The 27,039-nt window shown below is 41.1% G+C and overlaps 2 protein-coding genes across 5 annotated transcripts in view; both read right to left on the reverse strand.

Annotated features, from left to right (window-relative positions):
- Nucleotides 1-1,371: 1,371 nt before the first annotated feature.
- On the reverse strand, nt 1,372-4,517 carry LOC130436771 (potassium channel subfamily K member 16-like). Its single transcript, XM_056767720.1, has 5 exons — nt 4,397-4,517; nt 2,422-2,722; nt 2,157-2,271; nt 1,798-1,964; nt 1,372-1,551 (listed from the first exon to the last, which is right to left on the reverse strand). The coding sequence occupies exons 2-5, from the start codon at nt 2,626-2,628 to the stop codon at nt 1,372-1,374; spliced, it is 669 nt and encodes a 222-aa protein (XP_056623698.1). The 5' UTR covers nt 2,629-2,722; nt 4,397-4,517.
- The window catches only part of kif6 (kinesin family member 6), a 46,068-nt gene continuing 22,773 nt past the window's right edge, over nt 3,745-27,039 (reverse strand). For 2 of the 4 annotated variants that reach the window (XM_056768669.1, XM_056768667.1), the window contains 7 exons: nt 25,059-25,109; nt 23,935-24,016; nt 23,674-23,809; nt 23,367-23,425; nt 20,904-20,972; nt 20,411-20,526; nt 3,745-4,537 (listed from right to left, as the gene is read on the reverse strand). In XM_056768669.1, the coding sequence (XP_056624647.1) occupies nt 4,527-4,537; nt 20,411-20,526; nt 20,904-20,972; nt 23,367-23,425; nt 23,674-23,809; nt 23,935-24,016; nt 25,059-25,109 (524 nt within the window). In that variant the 3' untranslated portion in view covers nt 3,745-4,526. Of the gene's footprint in view, nt 4,538-9,801; nt 10,184-20,410; nt 20,527-20,903; nt 20,973-23,366; nt 23,426-23,673; nt 23,810-23,934; nt 24,017-25,056; nt 25,110-27,039 lie in introns of those variants that run through there. The other 2 variants (XM_056768668.1, XM_056768670.1) reach the window with 2 other exon arrangements.

Consider the following 27,039-nt stretch of genomic DNA (forward strand, 5'->3'; position numbering starts at 1 on the left):
AAGAGGGAGGCTGGAGACGTTCTGTACTATTGCTATTTTCATCTTAAAATGAGATCTGTGCCCCCCCCCCAAAAAAAACCTAACTAACACACATGCACATGTGCCGGTGGATTAACAAACCTCAATATTTACTCATTTCAAATCTCTCAAACCACTACACCTGACTTCAGTTATGTGGGTATCACTAAATAGAGATACATAGCTTCCAGTTATAGTCATTTGAAAGTGTATTTGAATATGGTTCAGGTATTAAAAATGCACGTTATGATAAATTTAACAGATAGTCAAGCCATGTTAGGATACAAATTTATTTTAAAAAAGACCAAAACAAAATTATGATCACACATGCACTAGTTAAATAGGCTACACATATTAAAAGTGTCAGGGATTCACTTAAACTGGTTTAGAAACACAATTATATGTTACCAATCTTTAAAACGTAGGATTTGGTGGAAGCTTATACTGGAACATTCACGTGAAGTTTTTCTAGTTAACCACAATCAAAAAGTGTTTCCATAATACAGGTTATTTTGTATTACATCTGGAGTCTTTTAATCCATCTATTCTTTACATGCTTACACTTTGTACCCAGCTATCTTATCCCTGAAATATAATTCATATAGTTTATATAATTCAGTTGGCTTTGAAGACATACATTAAAAACATGTGTAAAATAAAAAAGGCTGTCACAAACATTTCACAAACAATATTAACATTAAACATACATTTCTCATAAAACCATGAAGGAATGTTGTTTTATGACTAATGGTAATGTTTTTTTCCTCTTCTTTGTAGTCCGTCGGGAGCTGACGATGAGTAAGTCTGAGCACTCAGAGCACTACGCCCCTCAAAGGTGGAGCCACACATGCACTCAGAGGTGTCACATATATAATTTGGATTTTGTACTGATGAGGATGATAGTAATAAGTAATAATAAAGTAATAATAATATTTAGGGTACCAGGATTCTAACAACAACTGTTTGCAAAAAATATACCCCTACTAAATTAATATATACTCCCTTCTTTTCTTCACAGTTAAATGACCGGCTGTGCTGTGCCCTCTTCTTGTTTTTCAACCGAAGAACATTCTTTATTTACTGCACTGAAGGGAGCAAGTTTTTGCTTAATGAGTCTTGTTCCTAAATTGAGGAGAGCAGCGAGCCAGCCCAGTCCAAGGATGAGCCATACACTTGCTAGACTTCGATATATTGTGATGTAGTGCTTGTTTGGGTTAGAACCTAATAAAGAAGAGGGTGACAGATCAGATTTCCTTATCGTATTATACTGAAAATTGTAACAAACAAATCAATACATGCCAACAAGATTACTTCATCATCTTTACATACTAAAGGTAGAGTTAATATTTGTGTTTACTGATACATACCAACAACATAGTCTCCAAACCCAATAGAGCTCAATGTTATAAAGGCAAAGTAAAAGCCTTCTCCATATGACCAGCCTTCTACATAGCTGAACATTAAAGGAGGAATGACCAATAGAAGAACGCTGCCAATCACGAGGAACAAAGTCACTGCGAGTACCTCTATAAACTGATACAATTAGGAAAAGCCATATTAGCTACAATATGTAGAATGCACATTCTTTCATAACTGACACGATAAGTTTAATGAACCTTATTTTTGCAGCCTTTGAACATCATCATATTGTGATTTTGTATTGTAACTTCCAACACATATTCCAATACATAGATAAATGTCCAGTGCTTCCAATTAAAAGTACTTGCTTAAGAAACAAATGGTTGAAATATATAAAAAAAACTTATTGAGCTGGAGTACCTTATGTGGGACCACTAAGAATATGCCACGCTTAAGTAGACCCAAATTAAAGTGGATGAACTTGCTGAGCAGGTTGAGAAAGGCCAGGTTAAGGGGGATGCCACACAGAGCATAAAAGACACAGAACACCTTCCCCCATACTGTACAAGGGGAAAGGTTTCCATAACCTGTAAGGAATGATCACACATGAGAGTTTTGTCAATTTAAAATGAAAGATTACAAATTAGACACAAGATTATTAGAAGCAAGAATGGTTACCGGTCAAAGCAGCCCCCAATATACCCTTTCTCTCATACAATCATTTACCCCAAAATATTTCAGAATATTTCATAAAAAGGTTTCTCATATTTTGTATATACCAATTGTGGTGACAACTGTCCCAGCAAAGAAGAATGAACTGCTAAAGTCCCAGTTGCTGGGGTTGGTAGAATTTCCTGAAGGATCTACTCTGCTTTCCCAGGCCTCGACTATCACCTACAGTGGGGCACAAAAAGGACAGAGTGGCTGGCGAGGCAAAGGTACAAAATGATGTAAATACCCAGCCTATAATAAACGTTATAAGGAAGACGTTCATATTAATTACGGAAATCCTTGAGTCAGGTCAGCACAGTTTTGGAGCAGTACCTTTACAAACCTCTCAAGTGCTGGCCCATCCAAACAGGAATAATTGGTCAAGAATTTTAATTTTTCCAGTTGAAATTGATCACGATTTTTGCTCTCAGCCTCCTGCTCCAGCAGCTGAAAAATGGTGGCTCCCAACAGTAAGTAACCAGAGTGGGTGAAAATGACAAGAGCAGTCCATCTGATCCTTAGTCCTGTGAGCGGAGCCATCGGTATCCACAGCTGGGGTAAGGAGTGGCAAGCTAAGGACCAGACTGCTCAGAGAACCAAGATGTTGATCCAACAATGCACCATTTGATGTGACCTGTGCGTTCCCAAAAATTTCACAAAGTAATTGTCCACTAGTTGTTAAACATATTTTGTCAAATAAATTGTTCAAAACTAATCGGCTTATCTGTTGAAGTTTTCCTTAAAACTATTGTTCGACGACTGAATGTGAAAATATTTTTCTAGAGTAGTAAGAGAAGAATATCTTTAAGAGCACAACATACAGCAATGAAAAACGATATGTCATTGGTCTAGTCCAAACTGATGTTTGGCACCCTGTTATGTAGGACCAATCTGGCTCCTGTGACAACGACTGATCATCCATAAAATAATTTGAAGCTAGATCACCCAATGACTCAGTAGTTAATGTTTTACCTTTACCAAGCACAAACCCCACAGCCCCTTTAAAACTTTTCGCTGAAGATATAAGTGTCAATTTCACTATTATTGAGCAGTTTAAGTTTAGAGATGCTGCTTGCTGACGGATAAGTACAAATACTGCTAACTCTAGTCATACAATCAATTGCAATTTTAAATTAAAATTGATTTCTATTGATATTTTTACAGTTTTACATTGTTGCAAATCTACTTTACAGAAAAACATAGAAGAGATATTTAATACATAAAGAAGCAGGAAATTATAAAACATATACTATACATTCTTAGATTTAAATTGGCATTAGCTGTAAGACTGAATTGATTAAGCCTTCAAACTTACTTAAAAATGAAATCGGGTCAAAAATATCTGTAATTTCATTTGAGGGTTTACAATATATAAAAAACAGCATGTTCTTTTTATATATACACATTAAAGTACATTTAAACTAAATATTCATTATTAATTAATCGTATTAGTGAGTCCAGATATGACCAGGACATATATTATATTCATCTTTTACGTTTTAACTCGCTAATCACATGGTAAATCTTAAATTGAGACTCAAGTACATTTATGAATTACCATAGTGATGTAAAGATTAAATATAGATTAATGAGCATATATTCAGTTTAATCATGGGAAACATACAGAAAGCAAACAAAGAAAGCTGAAGGCGAAGGTGAATATTTATGTTTGTTCAATCTGATGAAAGAAAGTGCTGCTCCCTTATGCAAATGGATGCTCTAAACCTTATTGTGCAAACAAATCTATTCAGAGCCATGCAAAGCACTGCATCATGAAACAAAATGACAAGCTCCTTTGTCTTAGCATGAAAATTGTCAAATATGGATAGTAAAAGTAGTAAAAGAAAGTATGTGTATTGCATTTCTCAGATGTAATCAAAAATATTCCAGTGTTAGAATTGATTCACTATTTAAAAGCTTTTTGTTAGACATGAACCGTTTATAGCATTAAACGCAACCGGAAGCAAAAGTTCTGTTTTTTACACAATGTCCGAAATCAGGATAACAAAAAACAGGTATTTACTCTAAAGTTATCAAATACATTTCAACAAGATTAAATGGCCATAACCAAAACATCTGTCATACTTCAAAATGGAACAAAAACAAAGCAGTCAATCAATGGAAAACAGTGATATTACTTCACGATAAAACTTATAGGTCTGTCAATAAATCAGAAAGGCAGAAAAAATGATTTAATCGCTCTGTCAATAAGATTATATCAGGTTTGGCAGGGTGACAGACATTTGTACAGGTTAGTACTTTACAATGTCTTGTAAAAACATTTGCTCAGGGGACACGAGTCCTTCACCTGTGATTTATTTGGTTGCTATGTGACTGCATCACACTGCAATTCAGCTTCCCATTTAAATTACATTTTAAATAGAGTGCTGTAACGTAAAGCCACACTGGTAAATCCTCCTCTGAGTAAGTCTTCCTATTTAGAATTTTTCTGTAAAACACAAAAAGAGACAGAACAATCATTTGCCAAATATATATATATAAAATACACTAAAACAGAATTGTTGTTTGTAACAGAAGGTATTTATCGTTGAACATTTCGAAATAATCTGATTGCAGCCGAGTATTATTCACATTCTACTGCCATATCAATATGTCTCTACAGAACAGATATAAAGTTATTTATTATTTCAGAGTTATAGATAATTATGTAATTGTTTACATTATTTGTACTTCTCTATGGAATGCCTGACTCTTAATTGAAAAACCTTCAATCCCAATTGGATTCCTGCTACCATTTAATCCTTTCCGCCTGTTATGGTTCCAATATTCTAAAATGGTCCAGTTTTGATAGCACAAGAGAAAATGCATTTTGTTACGTTGTTTCTGAGCTTTGGAATACCTTTACTTGCAAAAATTTGAGACAAACTTTTTTGTTTAAGTCTGACTCTAGCATTCTGTATAATTATAAATATTATGCATAACTTGAAAATGATACTGTACCTGTTGCACTAACTGTCATGTATAGATCCACCTATATGCTTTTTTCACAATAATGCCACCATCCACCATTCTGGAGCCTAATATATGCTAGTCCTGCCTAACATATAACCCTTAAATTGCACAGGTCATATGTAGGTTTGGTTACCGATCACCCATTACAAACAAATGTAGAGTTCAATGCAATGTAAGTATCTTTGGATAAAAGCCTTCGGCCAAATTCGTAAATGTAAATGATATATGCCTTTTCTGCACACTCTAAAAACCAAAGTAGTAAAAAATATTTACTCTTTAATGTAAACCAACACAAATAATGAACAATTATAATGCATCATACCCTTTATTAACCCTTTATAATGCATTATACATAAAGGCTTTAAGTAAAGTGTTACCGCCTTTAATAAGAGGAAAAGGTATATAAGGGGGAAATGTTTTTTTCAACCATGATGTTTGGTGCTACTCATGATGCCAGGTGCTACTGTGTATGTCTTATGGCTCTCTGTAAGCCTTCAAGAGGACACCGCCGATAAATGAAAATTCTTCCATGAATGAGCCCTCAAGTAATTCATGGCAGAATTCTCATTATTCGCCCCCCCGGGGGGTCGCAAGGGCTGAGAGGGTGGGGTCGCTATCAGAGGTCACGTTAACCGAAAATTCTCCGTCATTAAGATTTTTAATAACAGTGACGGAAAAATCTGAAGGCCGTCTGTCATTATGATGGATTACAATGAGGGCAGGTTGTAATTCCCCTTTTTGTCGAGGTAGCATCCAGTCATTTCCTTTCATCAGAATGTGATCGTAGGGACGAGTACGTTTCTCATTCATCACTTTTAAAAGCCTTATCCACTCTCGTCACGGGCTCTATTAAACACACAGGTGCGCACAAACCATTGGTGTGGTGTTTACAGAGATTTTTCCTTCATCATTTTGAATAAGCCTTACTCTGCGAGTCTTCTCCTTTCATGACCTAACAGCAGTTTAAAGTTACTTGTACATGAAAAAGTGAATTATTACAAAACAGCGTGTACAGCATCTGTCATTGTTACTGACTGGACATGAACATTTGCCTGCAAATAGTATTTTATGTGTGAAAACAGAAACATTAAATATGTTAATGACTTCAGCTTTATTGGGAATTAAAAAACAGGTTCAAGGAACGCATTTATTTCGCGATGACATCAAAAACATACTAATTGGGACGTAATATCACATTGCACCATAGTGACGGGTAAAAATGTATTATAGCGGATTTTTTACGAGCCTGTGTGTAAAAATGACAGATAATGAAAAGTCTAGGGCAACCTCTGCTCTAATCGCAAGATGAACATGAACATTTTTTACTATAAGCAATAGCGTATTTAATCAATAAATGTAATAAAATATGTTAAAATATAAGTCAAGTTAAAAATAAAACCATGAAAATAAAAAGCTATCAGCCTTAGGAATTTCCTCCCCCCTCGATCATGACCCCTGAGGTGATTACAACACATTAGCAACTGCATTAGGTTAGTGCCACCAATTCCCAAATGTTCAGGCAGATTATGATTCACGCTTTAAATTTAGGGTATTTTTATTTGTCGAACATTGTTTACGGAATCAGCTGTGCGCGCACCGGTCCTGCATATCTCACAGAGGAGATCGGGAGCAGAAAAGGACGAGTGACGGGACTGCTGACGAGAGAGGACCGGGCCCGGACATGTGTTTAGTTTGTTTATGTTCTTGTGGCCGGCAGTCGACCGTGAGGTGGCTGCCGGTCTTTTACTTCCGTATTATTGATTGTTTATTTTGATTATCCATCCATCCATCCATCCATCCATCTTCTTCTGCTTATTCGGGGCGGGGTCGCCGGGGGCAGCAGTCTAAGCAGGGATGCCCAGACTTCCCTCTCCCTAGACACTTCCTCCAGCTCTTCCGGGGGGACACCGAGGCGTTCCCAGGCCAGCCAGGAGACATAGTCCCTCCAGCGTGTCCTAGGTCTTCCCCGGGGTCTTCTCCCGGTGGGACATGCCCGGAACACCTTCCCGGGAAGGCGTCCAGGGGGCATCCGGAAAAGATGCCCGAGCCACCTCAGCTGGCCCCTCTCGATGTGGAGGAGCAGCGGATCTACTCTGAGCTCCTCCCGAGTGACCGAGCTTCTCACCCTATCTCTAAGGGATCGCCCGGCCACACTGCGGAGAAAGCTCATTTCGGCCGCCTGTAGCCGGGATCTTGTCCTTTCGGTCATGACCCACAGCTCATGACCATAGGTGAGAGTAGGAACGTAGATTGACCGGTAAATCGAGAGCTTCGCCTTGCGGCTCAGCTCCTTCTTCACCCCAACAGACCGGTACAGCGACTGCATTACTGCAGAAGCTGCACCGATCCGTCTGTCAATCTCCCGTTCCATCCTTCCCTCACTCGTGAACAAGACCCCCAGATACTTGAACTCCTCCACTTGAGGCAGGAACTCTCCACCTACCTGAAGTGAGCAAGCCACCCTTTTCCGACTGAGAACCATGGCCTCAGATTTGGAGGTGCTGATTCTTATCCCAGCCGCTTCACACTCGGCTGCAAACCGTCCCAGTGCATGCTGGAGGTCCTGGTCTGATGGGGCCAGCACGATGACATCATCCGCAAAGAGCAGAGATGAAATCGTGTGGTCCCCAAACCCGACGCCCTCCGGCCCCTGGCTGCGCCTAGAAATTCTGTCCATAAAAAATATGAACAGAACCGGCGACAAAGGGCAGCCCTGCCGGAGTCCAACATGCACCGGGAACAAGTCTGACTTACTGCCGGCAATGCGAACCAAGCTCCTGCTCCGGTCGTACAGGGACTGGATGGCCCTTAGCAAAGGGTCCCGAATCCCATACTCCAGAGCACCCTCCACAAGATGCCGCGAGGGACACAGTTGAATGCCTTCTCCAAATCCAAAAACACATGTGGATTGGTTGGGCAAACTCCCATGAACCCTCCAGCACCCTGGAGAGGGTATAGAGCTGGTCCAGTGTTCCACGACTGGGACGGAAACCACACTGTTCCTCCTGAATCGGCCGGATTCTCCTCTCCAGTACCCTGGCATTAACTTTCCCGGGGAGGCTGAGAAGTGTGATCCCCGATAGTTGGAGAACACCCTCCGGTCCCCCTTCTTAAAAAGAGGGACCACCACCCCGGTCTGCCAGTCCAAGGGCACTGTCCCCGACCGCCACGCGATGCTGCAGAGGCGTGTCAGCCAAGACAGCCCCACAACATCCAGGATATATTTCGATTGAAGTGCCTTAAATGTTCGCCGGTTCCCGCCTCCTTCTTTCCTTTTATTGAACCTTGTTTTAACAGACTATAAAACACACACTGGAAAAGGTTCATCATCACACCAGGTCAAGGAATATTAAATGCCCACAACATATGGCCAACAACAGAAAAAGCAAGATCACCTCTGTTTTTTAAGGGAACTTGGAGCCAGGGTCAGCGGATCTGAGCACTCGTGACTGAGTATATGAAAAGCATGCATAACCATTTCAAACTTCTTGATGGACAAATATGGCTTGACCTTCCTCAGAAGACGAAGTTGATAAAAACAGGACTTGACCACAGCACTTATAAACTTTAAGATTGTTATCAAACCAGACATTTTTCTTATACATGTAGTGCTTTATGGAGTAAGAGATTCAGATTCAAAATCATGTTCACAACGATCATTTGAGCCAAGCAATATAAATTTGCTTAGGCCTAGGAATTACTTTCAAGCCAAACTTTTACTTCGTCCAGACAATCTAAAATAGGCTTTAAAGCCTGTTTGTTATCACGCTTCAAGGGGATATAGATTTGTGTGTCATCTGCATAACGATAAAAGGAGACCCCATACTTATTAAAAATAGATCTTAAGGGAAGCATATAAATGTAAAAAGTACCGGACCAGGAATCAAGCCCTGGGGGACACCAGACTTTAAATATATTTCAGATGAAGATTGGTTTCCAATACTGAAATCATACCTCCTATTAGTAAGATATGAACGAAATCACTGCAACACTGTGCCCAAAGGCCAACACATGGTTTGAGACGTGATATGATGTAAGTGTATTATGATCCACAACAGTTAAAGGCAGAGCTGAGGTCTAACAGAACCAGAGCCAAAGACTGCCCAGAGTCAGTAGATAGCATGATGTCATTCAAAACTCTTACCAGAGCTGACTCAGTACTGTGACAGGGTTTAAAACCAGACTGATATTTTTTCAGAGGTTGAATTGATAGTCAGTCTTGTAGTTGATTTAAAACCACTTTCTCTAACATTTCAGAAAGGAAAGACGAGTTTGAAATGGGACGAAAAGTTAGTAGTGTGGCATCCAAACTTGTTTTGTTAAGATGGGGCCGTGGCAAGTCACCAAGTACAGTGCCAGTATAAAAACATTTGTTAATAACAGTCAACAGGTCAGGTCCAACAGTCTCAATCATTTGTCAGGGGAAACGTGGAAGAATTATATCCTGAGGACAAATACTAGGTCTCATAATAGACATAATCTTAGTCAGAGTATTCAAGTTTACAGCCTCAAAGACAGACCAAGTAGAAGGGGAGACTGGATTGTCAGGCAATTTATGTGCCGACAGAGAAATTGAAGATGTAATTTTGGTAATCTTCTCATTTAAATGTGGTGCAAAGTCCTCACAAAGAGAGACAGATGTCTCAGGAATGATGTTAACCTTTGGATGGAGAACAGATTCAACCAAAGACAAACATGATGACAAATCCTTTATCCATGATATTTTATTAACAAATCAATAACTGTTGCACTTTCACGGGTACAGGTAACTAACATTTATTTCATTATTTCATCAATAAATGGTTCAAAGGTTTTCACTTTACAATAGGTGCCAGATAGGTTACTTATGTTTATAACTCATCAATAAATGGTTCACAGGTGTTCATTTTATATTAAGGTACAATTTTACAGGTTACTAACAATTGTTCCTCATTAATACATTTTTCACAGTTTCATTTTAATAAAAAGAAATATACTTCAAACATATTACAACAGAGCATATATCATCACCATCACTAGGTCTTCTAAAACAATTGCTGTATTGGAGGCTGTGTGGAGAATTCTGGCTTCCTATCACTCTCAGAATCCTATTTTAATTCTGGTGTGAGTCTCAATCATAGTCCTAATAAGAAAAAAAAAGAAAGAAAACATATAATATAATATAACTGAAATTGCAAATGCAAACAAGTGTATGTGTCAGTAACAGAGATAAGCGGGTTTGAATAGAATTATAAGTGTACACTATAAATTGAAATATAGACCATTTAATTTAGCAAGATGATCCAAAAGCTCTTCCAGCGTTTTATTTCTTTTCTTATTAAATCTTACATATACAGTATATTTAAATCTTAACTTCTATACACTGTTAAATGTGCTGACTTCTCATCCTTTACATGGTCAACTTGTCAAAAAGATGAATTGAACGTATAACAGTATTTCTGTGCTCGATACACTCCGCCAGGGCTCATTTCGGAAAGTTTTTTTCGAACATGAATTTCTGTTACGTGACACGGCATTGGCAGTTCATGGAGGCTCTCAATAGTTCCCAGAAGTTACTAGTTACGTATCGAGCTGCGACTAAACAGACCAACTGAGGTAAACTTCGAACCAATTTAAAGACGAAGCCATTTAATGATTAAAGAATGAAAGAAATAAAGCATTTAAAGAGAAAACATAACTTCCTGGAACTATCTGAAGGCTCCATGAATCACGTGACGCTCCGGCGTTTTGGACTTCCGTTGGCAGAACTCTCTCTCTTAATGGCTCTGGCTCACATGTAAACCAGCAAGAGAAAGAGCACACCCATCAATCTGCTTCGTTCGGGTTGAGAAAATCCAGCTGTGTTTGTTGGTTCATGGAGTTTCGGGGATGAATGTTATATTAACAATGGATACAATTCTGGATTTGCAGATCGTTTGAAACTAATAGATGGAGCGGTACCAGCACTAAAAGATGCCGGTCATGTACTGCATGCGGTAAGTGACTAAACTAAATGTCTGTGTTTAGTTGGGCATCGGCACTTACGTGCATATTGTAAACAACACCACCTATAGTGAGTCAACACAAACACATAGAGAGTTTCATGTTAAACGCACCATTCATGCATATGAAATAATGCAATAAATGACTTGAATAACCAATAATCTGTACACTTGGCAATAAACTTAAAACTTGACACTTTAGTGACATACTGTCTATGTGGATGCTTGAAATTGTATTGCTTTTGTTATAGCAATCATGTTCTGAACTATAATGATAAAAAAAGGCCAAACACAATACTTCAAAAACCAACCTCTGCAAATGGAAAAACAAACACTATTAATGTCAGTCACCAGCTGCAGTGCCCTCTCAAATTAGTGCCCACTAGAGGGCACTCCCCTCATCACCAGGACTGTCAGTGTACACTGCACTTCCCATAACCCATTGCCCAGACTCTGATCATTCTCACCTGTGTATAATTATCTCATTACCTCTGTCTATATAAGCCTGGTTTGTACTCTCATTCATTGCAAAGTCTTGTTTGTGTCAACTGCATTTCTGAGCATTCTCTGATTGTATTGGACCTTGGACTGTACCTGTGTCTTGTATGAACGTTTGCTGTCTGTGCTCGACCCTGCCTGTGACCCCGTTTCTGATTGTTTGCTGCCTACCCTGAACTTATTTCCTGTACCTGTTCTCCTTTTAAATAAAGCTGCATTTAGATCCTCAACCTGTCAAACCTTAGATCAGTTCGTGACAATTAACATGCATACTGTAATCATTACTGAAATTCTTTCAATCAATTTTAAACAAATCTGAAAACTATAACAATACATTTAGTTTTCTGTTTTCTGTATTTTCTGTAAAATACTTCATAATTCTGTAAACTAAGAATTATGAAGAATATTTTATCAGCATAGTAGTCTATATTGTACACAAAATAACATTGTCTTCTTTCGCCACTATAACTCTTTCCCCACCAATCACAGACTTTTCCAGGTATCTGTCTTTTTACTGTTGTACAGCGAGTGGTGCTGTTACACAATTTCTGAAAGACCATAGTATCTCTGAATCTAAAAAAAACACACATTTAAAAACTCACATTTAAGAGGTGAAAAGTAAAGAACCAATTGAGATACAAGAAAACTTGTTGTTTTTGTTTAAAATCAGATACTGTTTCATGTGGTATATTTTTTGTCTATGTATTCATTAAAGAAAATGTACTGGGAGCCATCCAGTTTTAGTGAAAATTAAAAAAATGTGGGCAGGAAAGAGTTAAAATATGTGACCCTGGATCACAAAACCAGTCTTAAGTAGCACGGGAACATTTTTAGTAAAAGACAAAAATACATTGTTTGGGTCAAAATTATAAATTTTTCTTTTATGCCAAAACTAATTAGTATATTAAGTAAAGATCATTTTCCATGAAGATATTTTGTAAGTTTCCTAGCTTAAATATATAAAAACTTTTATTTTTGTGAGTAGCTGGCCTGCCACAGTCCCACTGATTGACAACTTCAATGGCACTTTTCTGAATATTTTGATGTTTGCACTCTCAGATTCCTGAGTTTTAAACGGTTGTATCTCAGCCTGATATTGTCCTATTCTAACAACTCATACATAAATAGAAAGCTAATTTATTCAGCTTTCGGATTATGTAAAAATCACAATTTCGAGAAATTTACACAAAAGACTGGTTTTGTTGTCCAGGGTCACATATTACATATGGACCTAAATAGGGTAAGCGATGTTAGCTTTCTAATTTTAGTCCAACACAGTTCAGGAATTTTATTAAAATACTACCAAATAATGTCACTGTGCAACACTAACGCTATGACAGTTAAGATCTTAAACTAAAAAAATTATAGAAAAGTAGACTCACCTTTTCATGCTCTCGTCTATTTAGTATTCATATCCACTCCATCTGAAGGAGACCCGTGTAGACCTTTGAAACTGCGCATGTGTGGTCACAACATTTATAAAACCTATGCTGAATCGTGTTAGTAAAAAAGTTGTCACTCCTTAGTTAAACTAACTAAAGTTAACAGACTTGATAAAAATAAGTTATATTCACTTTTTATTGAGTAAGCACAGCAGTTGCATTTATAGTATGGTAAAAGTACTATAAAGTAGTAAAGTTGTGCTTTTTATTTATGTAGAATATTGCACAGCTGTCTCGCCAGGGGCGGGGCCCTGAGGAGACGAGCAGCTCTGCTGATTTACCTGCCTACAATCGGAGTGTGGCAAGGGGGGCGTGGTCTGACACGGTCTGCGGCAGAGAGGCGTGTCGGGAGAACGACGGTAAGTAAGCAGATCAACGCTATAGTGAAAACACCTGCTTCTTGTTCTAGTAATTGGCGAGGAGACGCTTTTAAGGCACGACGGAGGAACCAAACGGAGAGAGAGAGACGGCTGAGAAACGTGTCCCAGGAGAAGCCTCAAGACGTTGTGTCCAGGAATAGGAGGAAAGAATCTTACTCAACGAAGAGCTATAAATAGAAAGTGTGAATGATTGATACCGGAAGTAAACCCGGAAATAACCCAATAAAAGATTATTACGTTTCTCAGTCACGCCGACCCCGCCTCCTTTCTTCCTCAGAGCTTGAACTTTGTTACACTGGTTCCGAAACCCGGGAAGAAAGGAAGGAGCCGCCGCCATGCAGTCCCCGCCAGGATCGCCGTTTGCGGAAGTAATAACTTCACTCGCTGGTCTCCACCAGGAACACCATCAGGCCCTGCTGCGTCTGCGAGAGGATCAAGAGGCACGATTCCAGGCTCTCGTCCAGACTCAGCAGGAGGACCGCGAGTCATTCCGGAGCTGGTTGAGCCAGGAGAGAGGCTCATCACCATCCACGCTTTTTGGGACGGTACCGCTGCATAAGATGGGAACCCAGGACGAACCGGAAGCTTTCTTGGACTTATTCGAGAGGTCCGCGGAACTATCCGGATGGCAGCCGGACGCTTGGGCTTCCCGCCTTATCCCACTCCTGTCTGGAGAAGCCCAGATGGCTGCCCAACAACTCCCGGTGGCGAATCTCATGGTCTACGCGGACCTCAAGAAGGCCATCCTCCAACGGGTTGGCCGGAGTCCTGAGCAGCATCGGCAGCGGTTCCGATCCCTGGAGTTCGGCGAACGTTCCCAACCTTTTGCCTTCGCTCACCAGCTCCGGGATGCCTGCCGCAGATGGCTGATGGCCGGGGCCACTACTGTCGATACCATCGTCGACCAGGTGACGCTGGAGCAGTTCGTGGCGCGGTTGCCCAAGAAAACCGCCCAATGGGTCCAGTGTCACCACCCGACGACGCTGGCCCAGGCCATCCAGCTGGCGGAGGACCAATTGGTGGCGTGCCCAGGGGTCGGCGCGACCCCAACATCTCTTTCTCTTTCTCCCTCTAGGTCTGCCATTTCTACTCGTCCGGTGCCACTTCCCAGGTCCAGGGGGAGCTTCTATCCGCGTCCGGCGCCGCGAACCCGGTTCCCACCAGAGGCGGGGCCATATGGAGCTATAAGGTCCCAGGAGGGACACCCCCACCGGATGGGCAACGGTCCACCAAATTCTTACCCTCCGTCAGCCTCTCCTCGCCAATTCGGGGGTCTGCTTCCTGCCGCTGGGGCGGCGGGGACTCCTGGGCCGGCCTGTTGGCGTTGTGGGGACCCCGGACATTTTGTCGACCGATGTCCTATGATGGAGGTCGGCATGATGATCCGGGTTCCCGACAACCCTCAGGCTGCCCTCGGTCAGGATGGACTGTACCAAATACCTGTGAGTATAAGGGGGGGTATATATCAGGCGTTGGTGGATTCAGGGTGTAACCAAACCTCAATTCACCAAAGCCTGATTCAATTTGTGGCAGTGGATACGAGCCGCGCGGTTAAAGTAAGGTGTGTGCACGGGGACGTGGTGAACTACCCTTTGGTGCCTTTGACCATACAATTCAGGGGACAGAAACATAGTGTAGAGGTGGCTGTTAACAAGCACCTCCGGCATCCGCTAATTTTGGGAACAAATTGGCCTTTATTTTCGACATTGTTGGGACACTTATGTGCGGATGTTTCTGGGCGAAACCAAAAGCGATGGGGGGGGCGGTCGCGCAGATGGGAGAGGTGGAGCCGGGACCTCTGACGACGGCCCCAGAGGAACGGAGCACTGTGGAGAGAAGAAATTTCTCCCAGGGCGATGATTTTCCTCTGGAGCAGTCTCAGGACGAGACGCTCAAACATGCGTTCGATCAGGTCCGCAAGATCGACGGACACCTTCTCCATCCTGCGCAACCGCTGACCTACCCATATTTTGCTATTTTAAAAGACCGGTTGTATAGAGTGACCCAGGACACTCAGTCAAAGCAGGATACAACCCAGTTGGTCATACCAAAGAGCCGTCGGGAAATGCTTTTCCAGGCGGCTCATTGTAATCCAATGGCGGGACACCTGGGACATTCCTCAACTGTAAATCGTCTAACGACCCGTTTTTTTTGGCCGGGCATTCACGAGAACGTGCGCAGGTGGTGCGCGTCTTGTCCTGAATGCCAGTTGGTAAACCCACCGGCCACCCCAAGGGCACCATTATGCCCGCTTCCGCTTATTCAGGTCCCCTTCGAGCGAATTGGTATGGACCTGATCGGGCCGTTAGAACGATCTGCACGAGGACATCTATTTGCATTAGTCATTGTGGACTATGCAACCCGATATCCTGAGGCAGTGGCGCTGCGCAATATCTCAGCAACAAGTGTTGCGGACGCCCTGTTTCGATTAATCTCCCGTGTGGGAATCCCTAAGGAGATTCTCACAGATCAAGGCACGGCGTTTATGTCACGAACACTTCGCGAACTGTACGGATTATTGGGGATTAAGACGATTCGGACCAGCGTCTATCACCCACAAACAGACGGACTGGTCGAACGTTTTAATCGTACGTTAAAAACCATGATCCGGAAATTCGTACACGAAGACGCCAAAAATTGGGATAAGTGGTTGGAACCTCTGTTATTTGCGGTCCGCGAGATCCCCCAAGCCTCTACGGGGTTTTCCCCCTTCGAGCTTCTCTATGGTCGTCAACCTCGCGGGGTGTTAGACGTCTTAAGAGAGGCTTGGGAGGACGGACCTTCCGCGAGTAAAAACGAAATTCAGTATGTCCTGGACCTGCGAACAAAACTCCATACACTGGGGCGGCTCTCGATGGAGAATTTGTTACAGGCACAAGACAGGCAGAGCCGACATTATAACAGAGGCGCCAGACTACGAAAATTTTCACAGGGAGAGAAAGTGCTTGTATTACTTCCAACGTCCACCTCTAAACTACTCGCCAAGTGGCAAGGACCATTTGAGGTCACACGACGATTAGGAGATCTCAATTATGAGGTAGTACGATCGGACAGGAGTGGGGCACATCAGATTTATCATATCAATCTCCTCAAAAAATGGAGCGAGTTGAACTCCGTAATGCTGGCGACGACAGTGAGTAGAGTAGATGATCTCGGGCCAGAAGCGAACATAAAATTGCAATCTCTTGCTCTGACTCCAGGGGGAGATCATCTCTCGTCCTCCCAGCTTACGGATGTCGTAAAATTACAAGCAGAGTTTGCAGATGTGTTCTCACCCCTGCCCGGCCGCACGAACCTCATAGAGCACCACATTGAGACAAAACCGGGTGCGGTAGTGCGCAGTCGCCCATATAGTTTACCTGAACACAAAAAAATTGTAGTTCAGAAGGAATTAGAAGCTATGCTGGACATGGGGGTAATGGAAGAGTCCAATAGTGACTGGGCGAGCCCGATAGTTTTAGTACCGAAGACCGACAGCTCGGTCCGGTTCTGTGTGGACTATCGCAAGGTGAATGCTGTGTCGAAGTTCGACGCATATCCAATGCCACGAATTGACGAATTACTTGACCGGCTAGGGACGGCTCGTTTTTATTCGACATTGGATTTGACGAAAGGATATTGGCAGATCCCTCTATCTCCCTTATCCAAGGAGAAAACAGCCTTTACGACGCCGTTCGGCTTACACCAATTCGTCACACTTCCGTTCGGGTTATTCGGGGCCCCTGCTACTTTTCAGCGTCTCATGGACCGTATACTCAGACCCCACGCGGCATATGCCGCCCCTTACCTCGATGACATCATCATATATAGTAATGATTGGCAGCGGCATATGCAGCACTTGAGAGCGGTTCTGAGTTCGCTGCGAAGAGCGGGGCTGACGGCTAACCCGAAGAAGTGTGCGGTTGGGCGAGTAGAGGTAAGGTATCTGGGTTTCCACTTGGGTCACGGGGAAGTGCGTCCCCAAATTGATAAGACGGCAGCAATTGCAACCTCTCCGAGACCCAAGACCAAAAAGGAGGTGCGGCAGTTCCTGGGGCTGGCGGGATATTATAGACGGTTTGTACCCAATTATTCGGACCTCACCAGCCCGCTGACTGACCTCACTAAAAAGGGGGCACCAGATACCGTCCAATGGTCGGAGCAGTGCCAGCAGGGGTTTACCCAGGTGAAGGCTGCTCTATGTGGCGGGCCGTTATTGCACTCTCCCGATTTTTCACTCCCTTTTCTTTAGCAGACTGATGCCTCTGATAGGGGCGTGGGCGCGGTCCTGTCCCAGGAGATAGAGGGGGAGGATCGTCCGGTGCTGTACATCAGCCGCAAGCTGTCTCGGTCTGAGATGAAGTACAGCACCATCGAGAAGGAGTGTTTTGGCGATTCGGTGGGCGGTCCTCACCCTCCGTTATTACCTCCTGGGACGGGAATTCACGCTTTGTTCGGACCACGCGCCCCTCCAATGGCTCCACCGCATGAAGGACACCAACGCGCGGATCACTCGTTGGTACCTTGCTTTGCAACCATTTAAATTCCAGGTGATCCACAGGCCGGGGACTCGGATGGCGGTGGCCGACTTTCTCTCCCGGAGGGGGGGGGGGACGAGGCTACAGGCCGGATGGAGCCTCGGCCTGAGTCGGGCGGTGGGGGTATGTGGCAAGGGGGGCGTGGTCTGACACGGTCTGCGGCAGAGAGGCGTGTCGGGAGAACGACGGTAAGTAAGCAGATCAACGCTATAGTGAAAACACCTGCTTCTTGTTCTAGTAATTGGCGAGGAGACGCTTTTAAGGCACGACGGAGGAAGCAAACGGAGAGAGAGAGACGGCTGAGAAACGTGTCCCAGGAGAAGCCTCGAGACGTTGTGTCCAGGAATAGGAGGAAAGAATCTTACTCAACGAAGAGCTATAAATAGAAAGTGTGAATGATTGATACCGGAAGTAAACCAGGAAATAACCCAATAAAAGATTCTTACGTTTCTCAGTCACGCCGACCCCGCCTCCTTTCTTCCTCAGAGCTTGAACTTTGTTACACGGAGATAAAAGGTTCTCAAGATCAAACCCATTCTGTCGGTTTGACACAACGTCGAGATACCGACAGAAATGGAACATAAACGTGATCTAACTAGTTTGCTAATTTCATTTAGAATAAAAATTCTAATTAGTTCTATTCTTCCTATAAATCTCACTGTGGCGAGTCCCCCATTGCACAATCAGCGTCGCCATGGAAATGACCGCAATCAAAGTCCCACCGTCGGCACCTGTTCCCTGGCTTTTACAACTTCCCATGAGCTGGATGAATAACCTTGTGTGTTTTCTCCCCTCCAGAGACAGACAGCTGACGACCAGATCTTATCTCATGAACATCATCTCACAGACACTATTTTACAGACACGCCGGGCTACATAGAGGATTCATAAGTACGAAGAAGACGGACCCTTATACCCCACGGTTCCACTCACTTCTTCCACTGTGTGTGAATAAACCACCCTCTGGGGCTTACTGTGAAACTTTACTGTGTCCCTATCGTTGTTAACTCGCCACGCCACGCTCCAATTCAAATTATTTTAGCCTTTTTTGGTAAAGTTATACAGATTATGAACCAACCCACTTCTTTAACTACTTGTTCAAGCTTTTGTTTTACATTTCAGACAATAAAGGAGTGTTAACTGTATACTTATTTTCTTTATTTGAATCACCAAAAATGAACCGATAATGTACCGGACTGATAAGCAGTATCGATAAGAGTAGTAATACCCAACTTAACCCACTGCAGAGCATCTGATGGACCACTTTTAAGGCCATTTCTCAATATTTAGAGCACCCTCAGAGTTTTAAACAGTTGTATCTCTCCCTAATATTGTCCTATCCTATTAATTGTCCTTTATTCAGCTTTCGATGATGTATAAATCTCAACCCTTAAGACTGGTTTTGTTCTCCAGGGTCACATATAAGACCAGAATACTTGGAATTTCTCAGTGTGCAAAGCAAATGTCCCAATCTGTGTGGAGAGTTGCTAAAGTAAGTCCACCGGGCCTAGACCGGCCTCAGGCTGGACACTGGCAGGTATCCAAGGTTGAGAAAAAGTCTATTTCCAACAGGTAAACCAATATTTTTCAGAGAGAGAGAAGACTGTGCTGTCACATTTTAAACTCCATGGACGCCACACGCCACATGTATTTTGGGTGTGATGGAATATTTTTTGGTTCTCTGGGGCCATCTGGCTTCTCTGACCATGGGACGTTCCTATGAAGTCCCTTCGAAGCTGGTATTGAGAGCTGTAAACTGTCCCTTGGAGGGAAAGCTATTTTTTTAGAATCTTGGTCCTTGGTCCTTAAGGATAATGTCTCAAAAATTATTACAGTGGTAGAAAAACTCTTAACCGGACAAATTCTACTGCCGCTGCTATCTGAGTAGCCTCTACAGCAGTGCTTCTCAACTTTGGCCCGCGGGATCCACTTTCCTACCGTGTTTAGCCCCAACTCTGATAAAACACCTGAAGAGGATAATCAGTGACTTCAGGAACAGACGTGTTCAACTTAATTTTGGGCTGCGCAGAGTGTTTGGCATATCGCATTAAAGTAACGCGTGAGCAATTCAAATGCGTGCCAAGCAATCTGCTCTTCAATCGCTTTCGCGGTACTTAAATCTCATACACTGATAGATTTGCGCAGCATTAAGTTGAATGCGCCTATTCCTAAAGATGCTGATTAGCTTGTTCAGGTGTTTTATATCAGAGTTGGGGCTAAACTCGGCAGGAAAATGGATCTCGCGGGCAAGAGTTGAGAACCACTGCTCTACAGGCTACAACCACACTCGGGTTCGGGTCAGTACACACAGCCCCTATCCCCTGCCTGCGGAAGAGTGCCACATGGTTTCCAAACACTGTTTCTGCATTCGCTGATTCCACCAGCTTAGTAAACAAATTCACATGTATTGAGCACCCCACTGGGAAGCTCATACAGCGACATTATTAAGAGCAAAGGTTAACAGACAACTATCAACCACATGGGGAAGCAGTGAGCAAAAGTGCTGCTTTAAAATGTATGTTTATTTAATACCTGTCCGGTTGAGCAGTTTGTGTCTGGCTCTGACAAAGGAAAGTATATCTGCATCAGTCTGTTTGTCTCCAGTTAGAGGTATGGAGGTAGATGTGAGGTCTGCTGAAGGTGATGCTCTAAACCACAATGAACAAATAAAAACATGTTTAGACTTTAGGAATTAGGAAGTTGATTTATACATTATACTCATATTTAACTTTTTGGGAAAATCACAGTAAAACCTCTTCAGACATAGAGACAAGAAGGATTTTTTTACATTTATGGGTACATGTAAAACGTGGTGACAACGTTCTTTCAGAATTCCAAATGAAAATATTGTTACTTGTCATTTAAATAATGCAATAAATATCGTTCCATGGACTTTATACCAAGGTATTATGGTACAATGAGATTAAGATTTTGTTAAATCCCTACTATTAAGCAGCTGTGAACTCTAAACAGAAATCTGTTTTGTCAACATGAAGTACCTATATTTTCCAATAGGTGATTTTACCTTAATTCTCTCGTGGGCATAGAAATGGGTTTGTTGGTTTCAGGGTCAGGGAAGGCTGACACCACGTTCCTAAAAATGGAAACACCAACACAGTGAGTAAATGTTGTATATACTGTAACTTTTAACTTTGTATAATCCACAATGTTTGTTGATAATTATGGGTCATATTTATCAATACTTGTTTAATACTGAATAGCAGGGGTGCAAATTATATTTGCAAAGTGCCCTGTGTGGTCAAGTGATTACAAAGCCACTGCATTGAAGTCATTATTCGAGACGTTTTCTCTAGGCCTAGATTACAATTCTATTACTGTATTATGAAAGTAACGCATATACATATAAATCAGATATAATTTTATAAATATTTCCTTTGTGCAAAGCCAGATCTGATTGCCGTCCAAAGCAAAACACTTTTTTTCCAGTGTACACCATATGAGAAGAGTTCCAAGTGGCAAAAGGATATCAAGGTGGTACGGTTAGCAAAAAGGTTTTAAAAACATGATCCGGTCACTTGACAAGCGTTTTGTTAAACAGTACCATCACGTTCATATTTTTCTCAAGTTGCCATCCCAGAGCTGTATGAGAAATGCGGGGCTCAAGTGAAAAACTGAGCTCCCACAAGTCACATATTAGGTAGCAACAATGGACCTGTGGTCCAGCAAACAACGGCGCCCTACATAAGTCTGACCGTACACTGTGGAAACTGTGGAAAAGAAACTTTTAATTTTAATCTGCTGGTGGGCTTTCGGGTGCTCATTGCTGCCCTCTATGCCTGTGCGATTACAACCCCTCGATGCTCATTCAGAGTTTAAACATCTCAGACAAACGGCACAGTTTGCCCTCGTAGGCCATTTCCAGGCACCGGCTTTAACCACCACGAGAACTCATCGTTCTAGCCATTGTATTTATACAATTTAAATTAGCTAGGATGCTGTAGCTGTACCTGGCTTCTGCAACCACAGTTCTCTCTGATGACGCAGTAACTATAGTGGGGAGAAAATCTTCAAACTATTCAATGATTTTAAACAGTCATTTTGTCTGTGAGACTGAAATATTTTTTGCGGAAATGTGACCAAAATATTTAAGACTTGTGGAATCTAAATTTAAAGTTTAAGAAATGCAGTTTGAAACTCCCTCTGTGTATGACATCATAATCCTGTAACCAATCACGTTACCAGATTTGAGCCATAGATATGCAAGGATAGAACAAAGACTCGGCACTGGAACAATCACTAGACGGGTTTGCGAATTGAGCTTATGTGTAAAATTGGAATATCACATAAAACATTTTTCGAATAAGCACCGTTTCCATCCAACTACTCAACCGTAACTTCCTCCCGTTACATGACTATTTTGGAGGAATTTATTCTGCAAATATATTTCCATCTCCCCTTATTCGTATTCCCCCTTTTTCGCAAAAAAATAAGAAAATCTGCGCAAGTGTGCATAAAAATGTTTTTTGTGAATAAACGCTTTTCAAATCAAAATTTGGCGTTTTCATCACTCGTTTCTGATGCGAAACTGACGCATAACACCAGGGTAATGGAAACCCAGCTACTGCTGATTCAGGTCTGCTTCTGCAACATGAGCACATAATGCTCACACATAGAATCATCTGTGTACATATTCGGCTGTTTAGTCTGACGTCATGCACCACCATATATGGAATGTCATATACTGTTTCATGGATTTATGAGCACTTTTCACTTTCATTAACTTTCATTAATTCAATATTATCATAAATATCTTCTTGAAAAAGAAACAATAGAATGCACATCTTGGAAGTAATGGGGGACTGGGGGTGAGTAAATTAACAGCAATTTCATTCAGCGTATTAGGGAATATAAATACACTTAAGACACTATCCTTTTTAATTAAATACCATGAATAGGTATATACCGGATGCAATATTTCTGTGCATGCTTTAATATATGACCTGTAAGTAAAAGCAACAAAACCAGTATAAAAGGAACAAAATGCAATAAATAACGGAAATAGAATATAATATGAAATTATGAAATATGGAAACTGGCCCGCATCCTATTTATACTATTGGAATCTGGCCCTCAAAGAAAAGTAGTTGAAGACCCCTGGTGTAGAGTTACATTCAAGTCCTGAACAAATTATTATCACATGAAAAAAACTTTGACATACACTATTTTAATGCTTAATGATTAGTAAATAGTAAAAAAAAACTGCCTTCGTCTGCTAGAAATCTTATAATGAGGCTGGGTAAGATCTTCCACTAGGACATATGTTTATAAGAAGAATCAACATAAACTTGAGTCACTGAGCACAAAGTCAAGATCATCCCATAGCCAACCCATTTTTGCTTTATTCTTTATTGTTTCATAACGTGATTGTGGCGAGAGGGGCATGGTTCAGGGGTGGTCTGCAGCCGGAGAGAGAGCTGGGAGAGGAGTGGTGAGTAAGTGCAAATTGCAGTAATAATAATTATCTTACCAGGTTAACATGCAGCTGGTTTGATTTTGACCGGTTACTTTGTCCTCTGCAGTATGAGCCTGACACAGAATGATACAAGTTCAGTACTTTTTATAGTTTGCTTTTGATATGAAACCAAATTACATGTATAATTAAATTATATTAAATATATAATTTAAGCTAATACACAAGACTCCAGCTTTTACACTGTTACATTGACAATGTTACACAAGTTACATAACATATGCTGCTACATACTTAGTGCATATTAATAAAGCAATATTAGTAAAGCCAAGAACATACAACTAAAATTGAAAACCAATTAAACCTGTTGGCTCGTGGCCTGCTGGCTCCACCAATACTCGAAATCCCTTTGAAGTTTAACTTTTGACTTTTCACGTAATAGCTCTAAATGTTCAATCTCAGTTTTCAGGCCTTTTAGACGTCCAAATGTGATTTTGTATCTATAAAGAAAAATCGCAAGATGATTAATGTATATAATATAAAATCCACATAATGCAAGAAAAATATTGTTAAATAGATTTTTGTCAAAGAAGGTAAATAATTAATTACAGATATTTCAACACACCTTTTCTTTTCTTCCTCTATCTGATTAAGGATTCTTTCCTCCACAAGGTCTGAATCTGATTCTGTTCGGTTGCCGGTTACACCTTAGGGGATAGAATAAATGAGATATAATAAGAAACTTGGCAGTGTTCTCTTAATATTGTCAACGGTGTAAATAACGATACCCCATAGCCAAAGTCAATAAAGTGCATACATTAAGAATCATACATTTTGAAATTCATTCAGTTCATATAAATGTTCATCTGTATTAAAAAACAACCTAATTAGGTTAACTGGTGGCACGCATTATCTTTTTCTGTCTTCTCCTTGACACTACAGGAAAAGCCTTGCTTAGGCTAAAAAAAAAAATGAAAATGAAAACTGTTCAGAAATATAAAACATAATATAACAAAAATGAGTTTGAATGGCATGTAGATTTACACAAGTAACACTTTGAAACAGTGATACTGATGGAGTGTCTCTCCTACCTCCATTGATTTTTAGACCTTGTCCACTACATATTTGTTTTGGCCTTCTGTCTACACTTAACAAAAGCAGTTTGTGTGTTATGCTGTGGACTATAAAAGCAGTGGCTTTTGAAAACAATGACCTTTATAGTCTTGTGTTACTTGCAGCAACATTTCTACCTCATTGTCCATCGTTCAACAACACATTAACAAAAATAGATATGATTAGGTAAAAAAAAAATTGTGAATGTGTTTGGAGTCACAGCGAACAGACAGATATGCAAAGCAGATATAAATTTGCTACAGACTTTATTGACCCTTTTCACACTTCTGTGTTTGCTAAGCAGAAGTCGTCATAGTTGGGTGATTGCAATTACTGGATTGCTGAGTTGTATGTGTTTCTATTTAAAATGATCAGAAAATAAACCGAATTTTCAATTATTTTTGTTAGAATTGCAATTCTTGAGGTGGTAAACATGTGAATTGCGGTGTTCTCTGATCGACTCGGGAATTACACACAATGTTAAACATGCCTTAGACCCAAAGTAACACATTTGGGACCTGACCCAGACCCGGCTGAACATATAAAATATAGACCCGAAACCCGTACGGGTCCGGTGATGGGTTCCTTGGTCCTCCCTAAGACCTCTAGTTGGTAGGCTAACATTTTGTTACCAACCTTGGGCTGCCACCTGCATTCGTCTCATTTTCAACTCCGTTTTCAGCTCATCTGGAAGTAAGGATGAGACACAACATGTTAATAGGTACTTGAGGAACTATGAAACAAATATACATTATGTATTACATTACATTTTCTGAAGGACAAAGTCATATCATTTCAAACCAATGCCACGTTCTTCTTCGAATGGAAAATGTGAACATTTAATGAATATCTGGATGAGAGGATTTAATACAATGAGCACTGTACCACTGTAAATTCTGATGCCCGTACAGGTACATTGAAAAAAAAAAGAATATTGTGTAAAAGGTCAATATTTTTGGTCACTCGTTTCAGAAAGTAAACCCATATATTATATAGATTCATTACACATAGAGTGAAATATTTCGAGCCTTTATTTCTTTAAATTTTGATGAATATGGCTTACAGATAATGAAAACCCAAAATTCAGTGTCTCAGAAAATTTGAATATTACACAAAAAAAGGATATTTTAAACAGAAACAAGTAAGCCATCCTGGAATTTCTAGCCTACTCTTTTATGAATGCTTACGATTCGGACATACTTCTCTGTTCAAGTACTGTTTTCTTCTACTACATAGTAGGTAAGTAGGCATATTCAGACGCAACATCATATTCAGACATGCCTACTGCTTTATGCATTCTATACCTAAGGAACTATGACATTTCGGATGCAGCCTCGGTCTCAAGCAAAGACAGTGCAGCCCTTTTCTTTAAAGATTCAAGAGCTGTGTCGGATGAATGTTCTGAATGAATACGCCCTTTGCATAACTAGTCAATTGAGTCAAAATGAGATTGAATGAACTGGTACATGTCGTTCATGGTCTATTTTGCTCTGTGTTGTAACAACGTATACCTACTAGTAACTGAACTTTTCTGAAAAAATAAAGATAATGACCTGGATTAATTTAATTCTAAAGTAAATTACGTAAAAATAGTTCAATCTTAGTATGGAACATGGGCTGTGCCATTAATCACGATTTTCACTAAATATTGCTTGAATAGACCCATCTAGTGGGAACCAGTTAGATTTTAGTAGACTAAATATAATAATGTAGATTTAGTCAGCTTAAATATTTTTACTAGTGGTGGGCCGCTAATGGCGTTAACGTTCTGCGTTAACGTGAGACTCTTATCACGCGATAAAAAAAAATGTTGCCGTTAATCTATTCTCAAAGTTGGGTTGGGAGTTGGGTCTATACTAAGCAAGCTATGATGACTTTAACCTTGATATTTTAGCGCGGATGTATACCTAGCTGAATTGCACAGTACCGGGCGAGAACGAGATTTTTCAACTCGCGTAATTCGCGCAATTCGCGTCACTCGCGCCGCCTCATCGTCTCTTGACCAGGGCTTCATTCGCGCCGCAAGTAGGTCTATCGCGTCTTTGCATTGACTTAACATGTAAATCACTTGCGCTTGACGCGCCATTCGCGTTTGGTCTGAACACAACATAACATAACGTTACTGTGAAATTACCACATCAAACGTGACGTTCTAACATGGATGCAGCTTTAAAGCCGCCGGGTTGCTTCAGGGAAAATTAATTTTTAAGAAGCTTCCCAATGGAACATTGACAAGACTAAGGTTGTTTGCACCTTGTGCAATGCGGAATTGGTTTAAAAAAAAAAAACTTTCTCTCAACAGGTAGTGGTCTAGCTTTAGTTGAAACCAGTAAATTTGTATTGGCACCTAATGTATTATGGCTCCTGTATGACATATCGCTTGTTGCTCGCTCACTCTTTGTAAGTCGCTTTGGATAAAAGCGTCTGCTAAATGACTAAATGTAAATGTACTGTAGGTGCTCTTCCAGTATGCATTTTGGAAACAGGAGATGAGCCCCTGGTCTAATGCGCCACCTGGCTTGAGACACCCGTTCTCTAAGACTTACTTTTAGTCATTATTTGGGTAGCACACATATTCTGAATGCCTTCGGCAGAATTCAAATGAGCCATTTTAATC

Source organism: Triplophysa dalaica, chromosome 15, assembly GCF_015846415.1.
Source record: "Triplophysa dalaica isolate WHDGS20190420 chromosome 15, ASM1584641v1, whole genome shotgun sequence".
In the NCBI taxonomy this organism is placed as follows: Eukaryota; Metazoa; Chordata; class Actinopteri; order Cypriniformes; family Nemacheilidae; genus Triplophysa; species Triplophysa dalaica.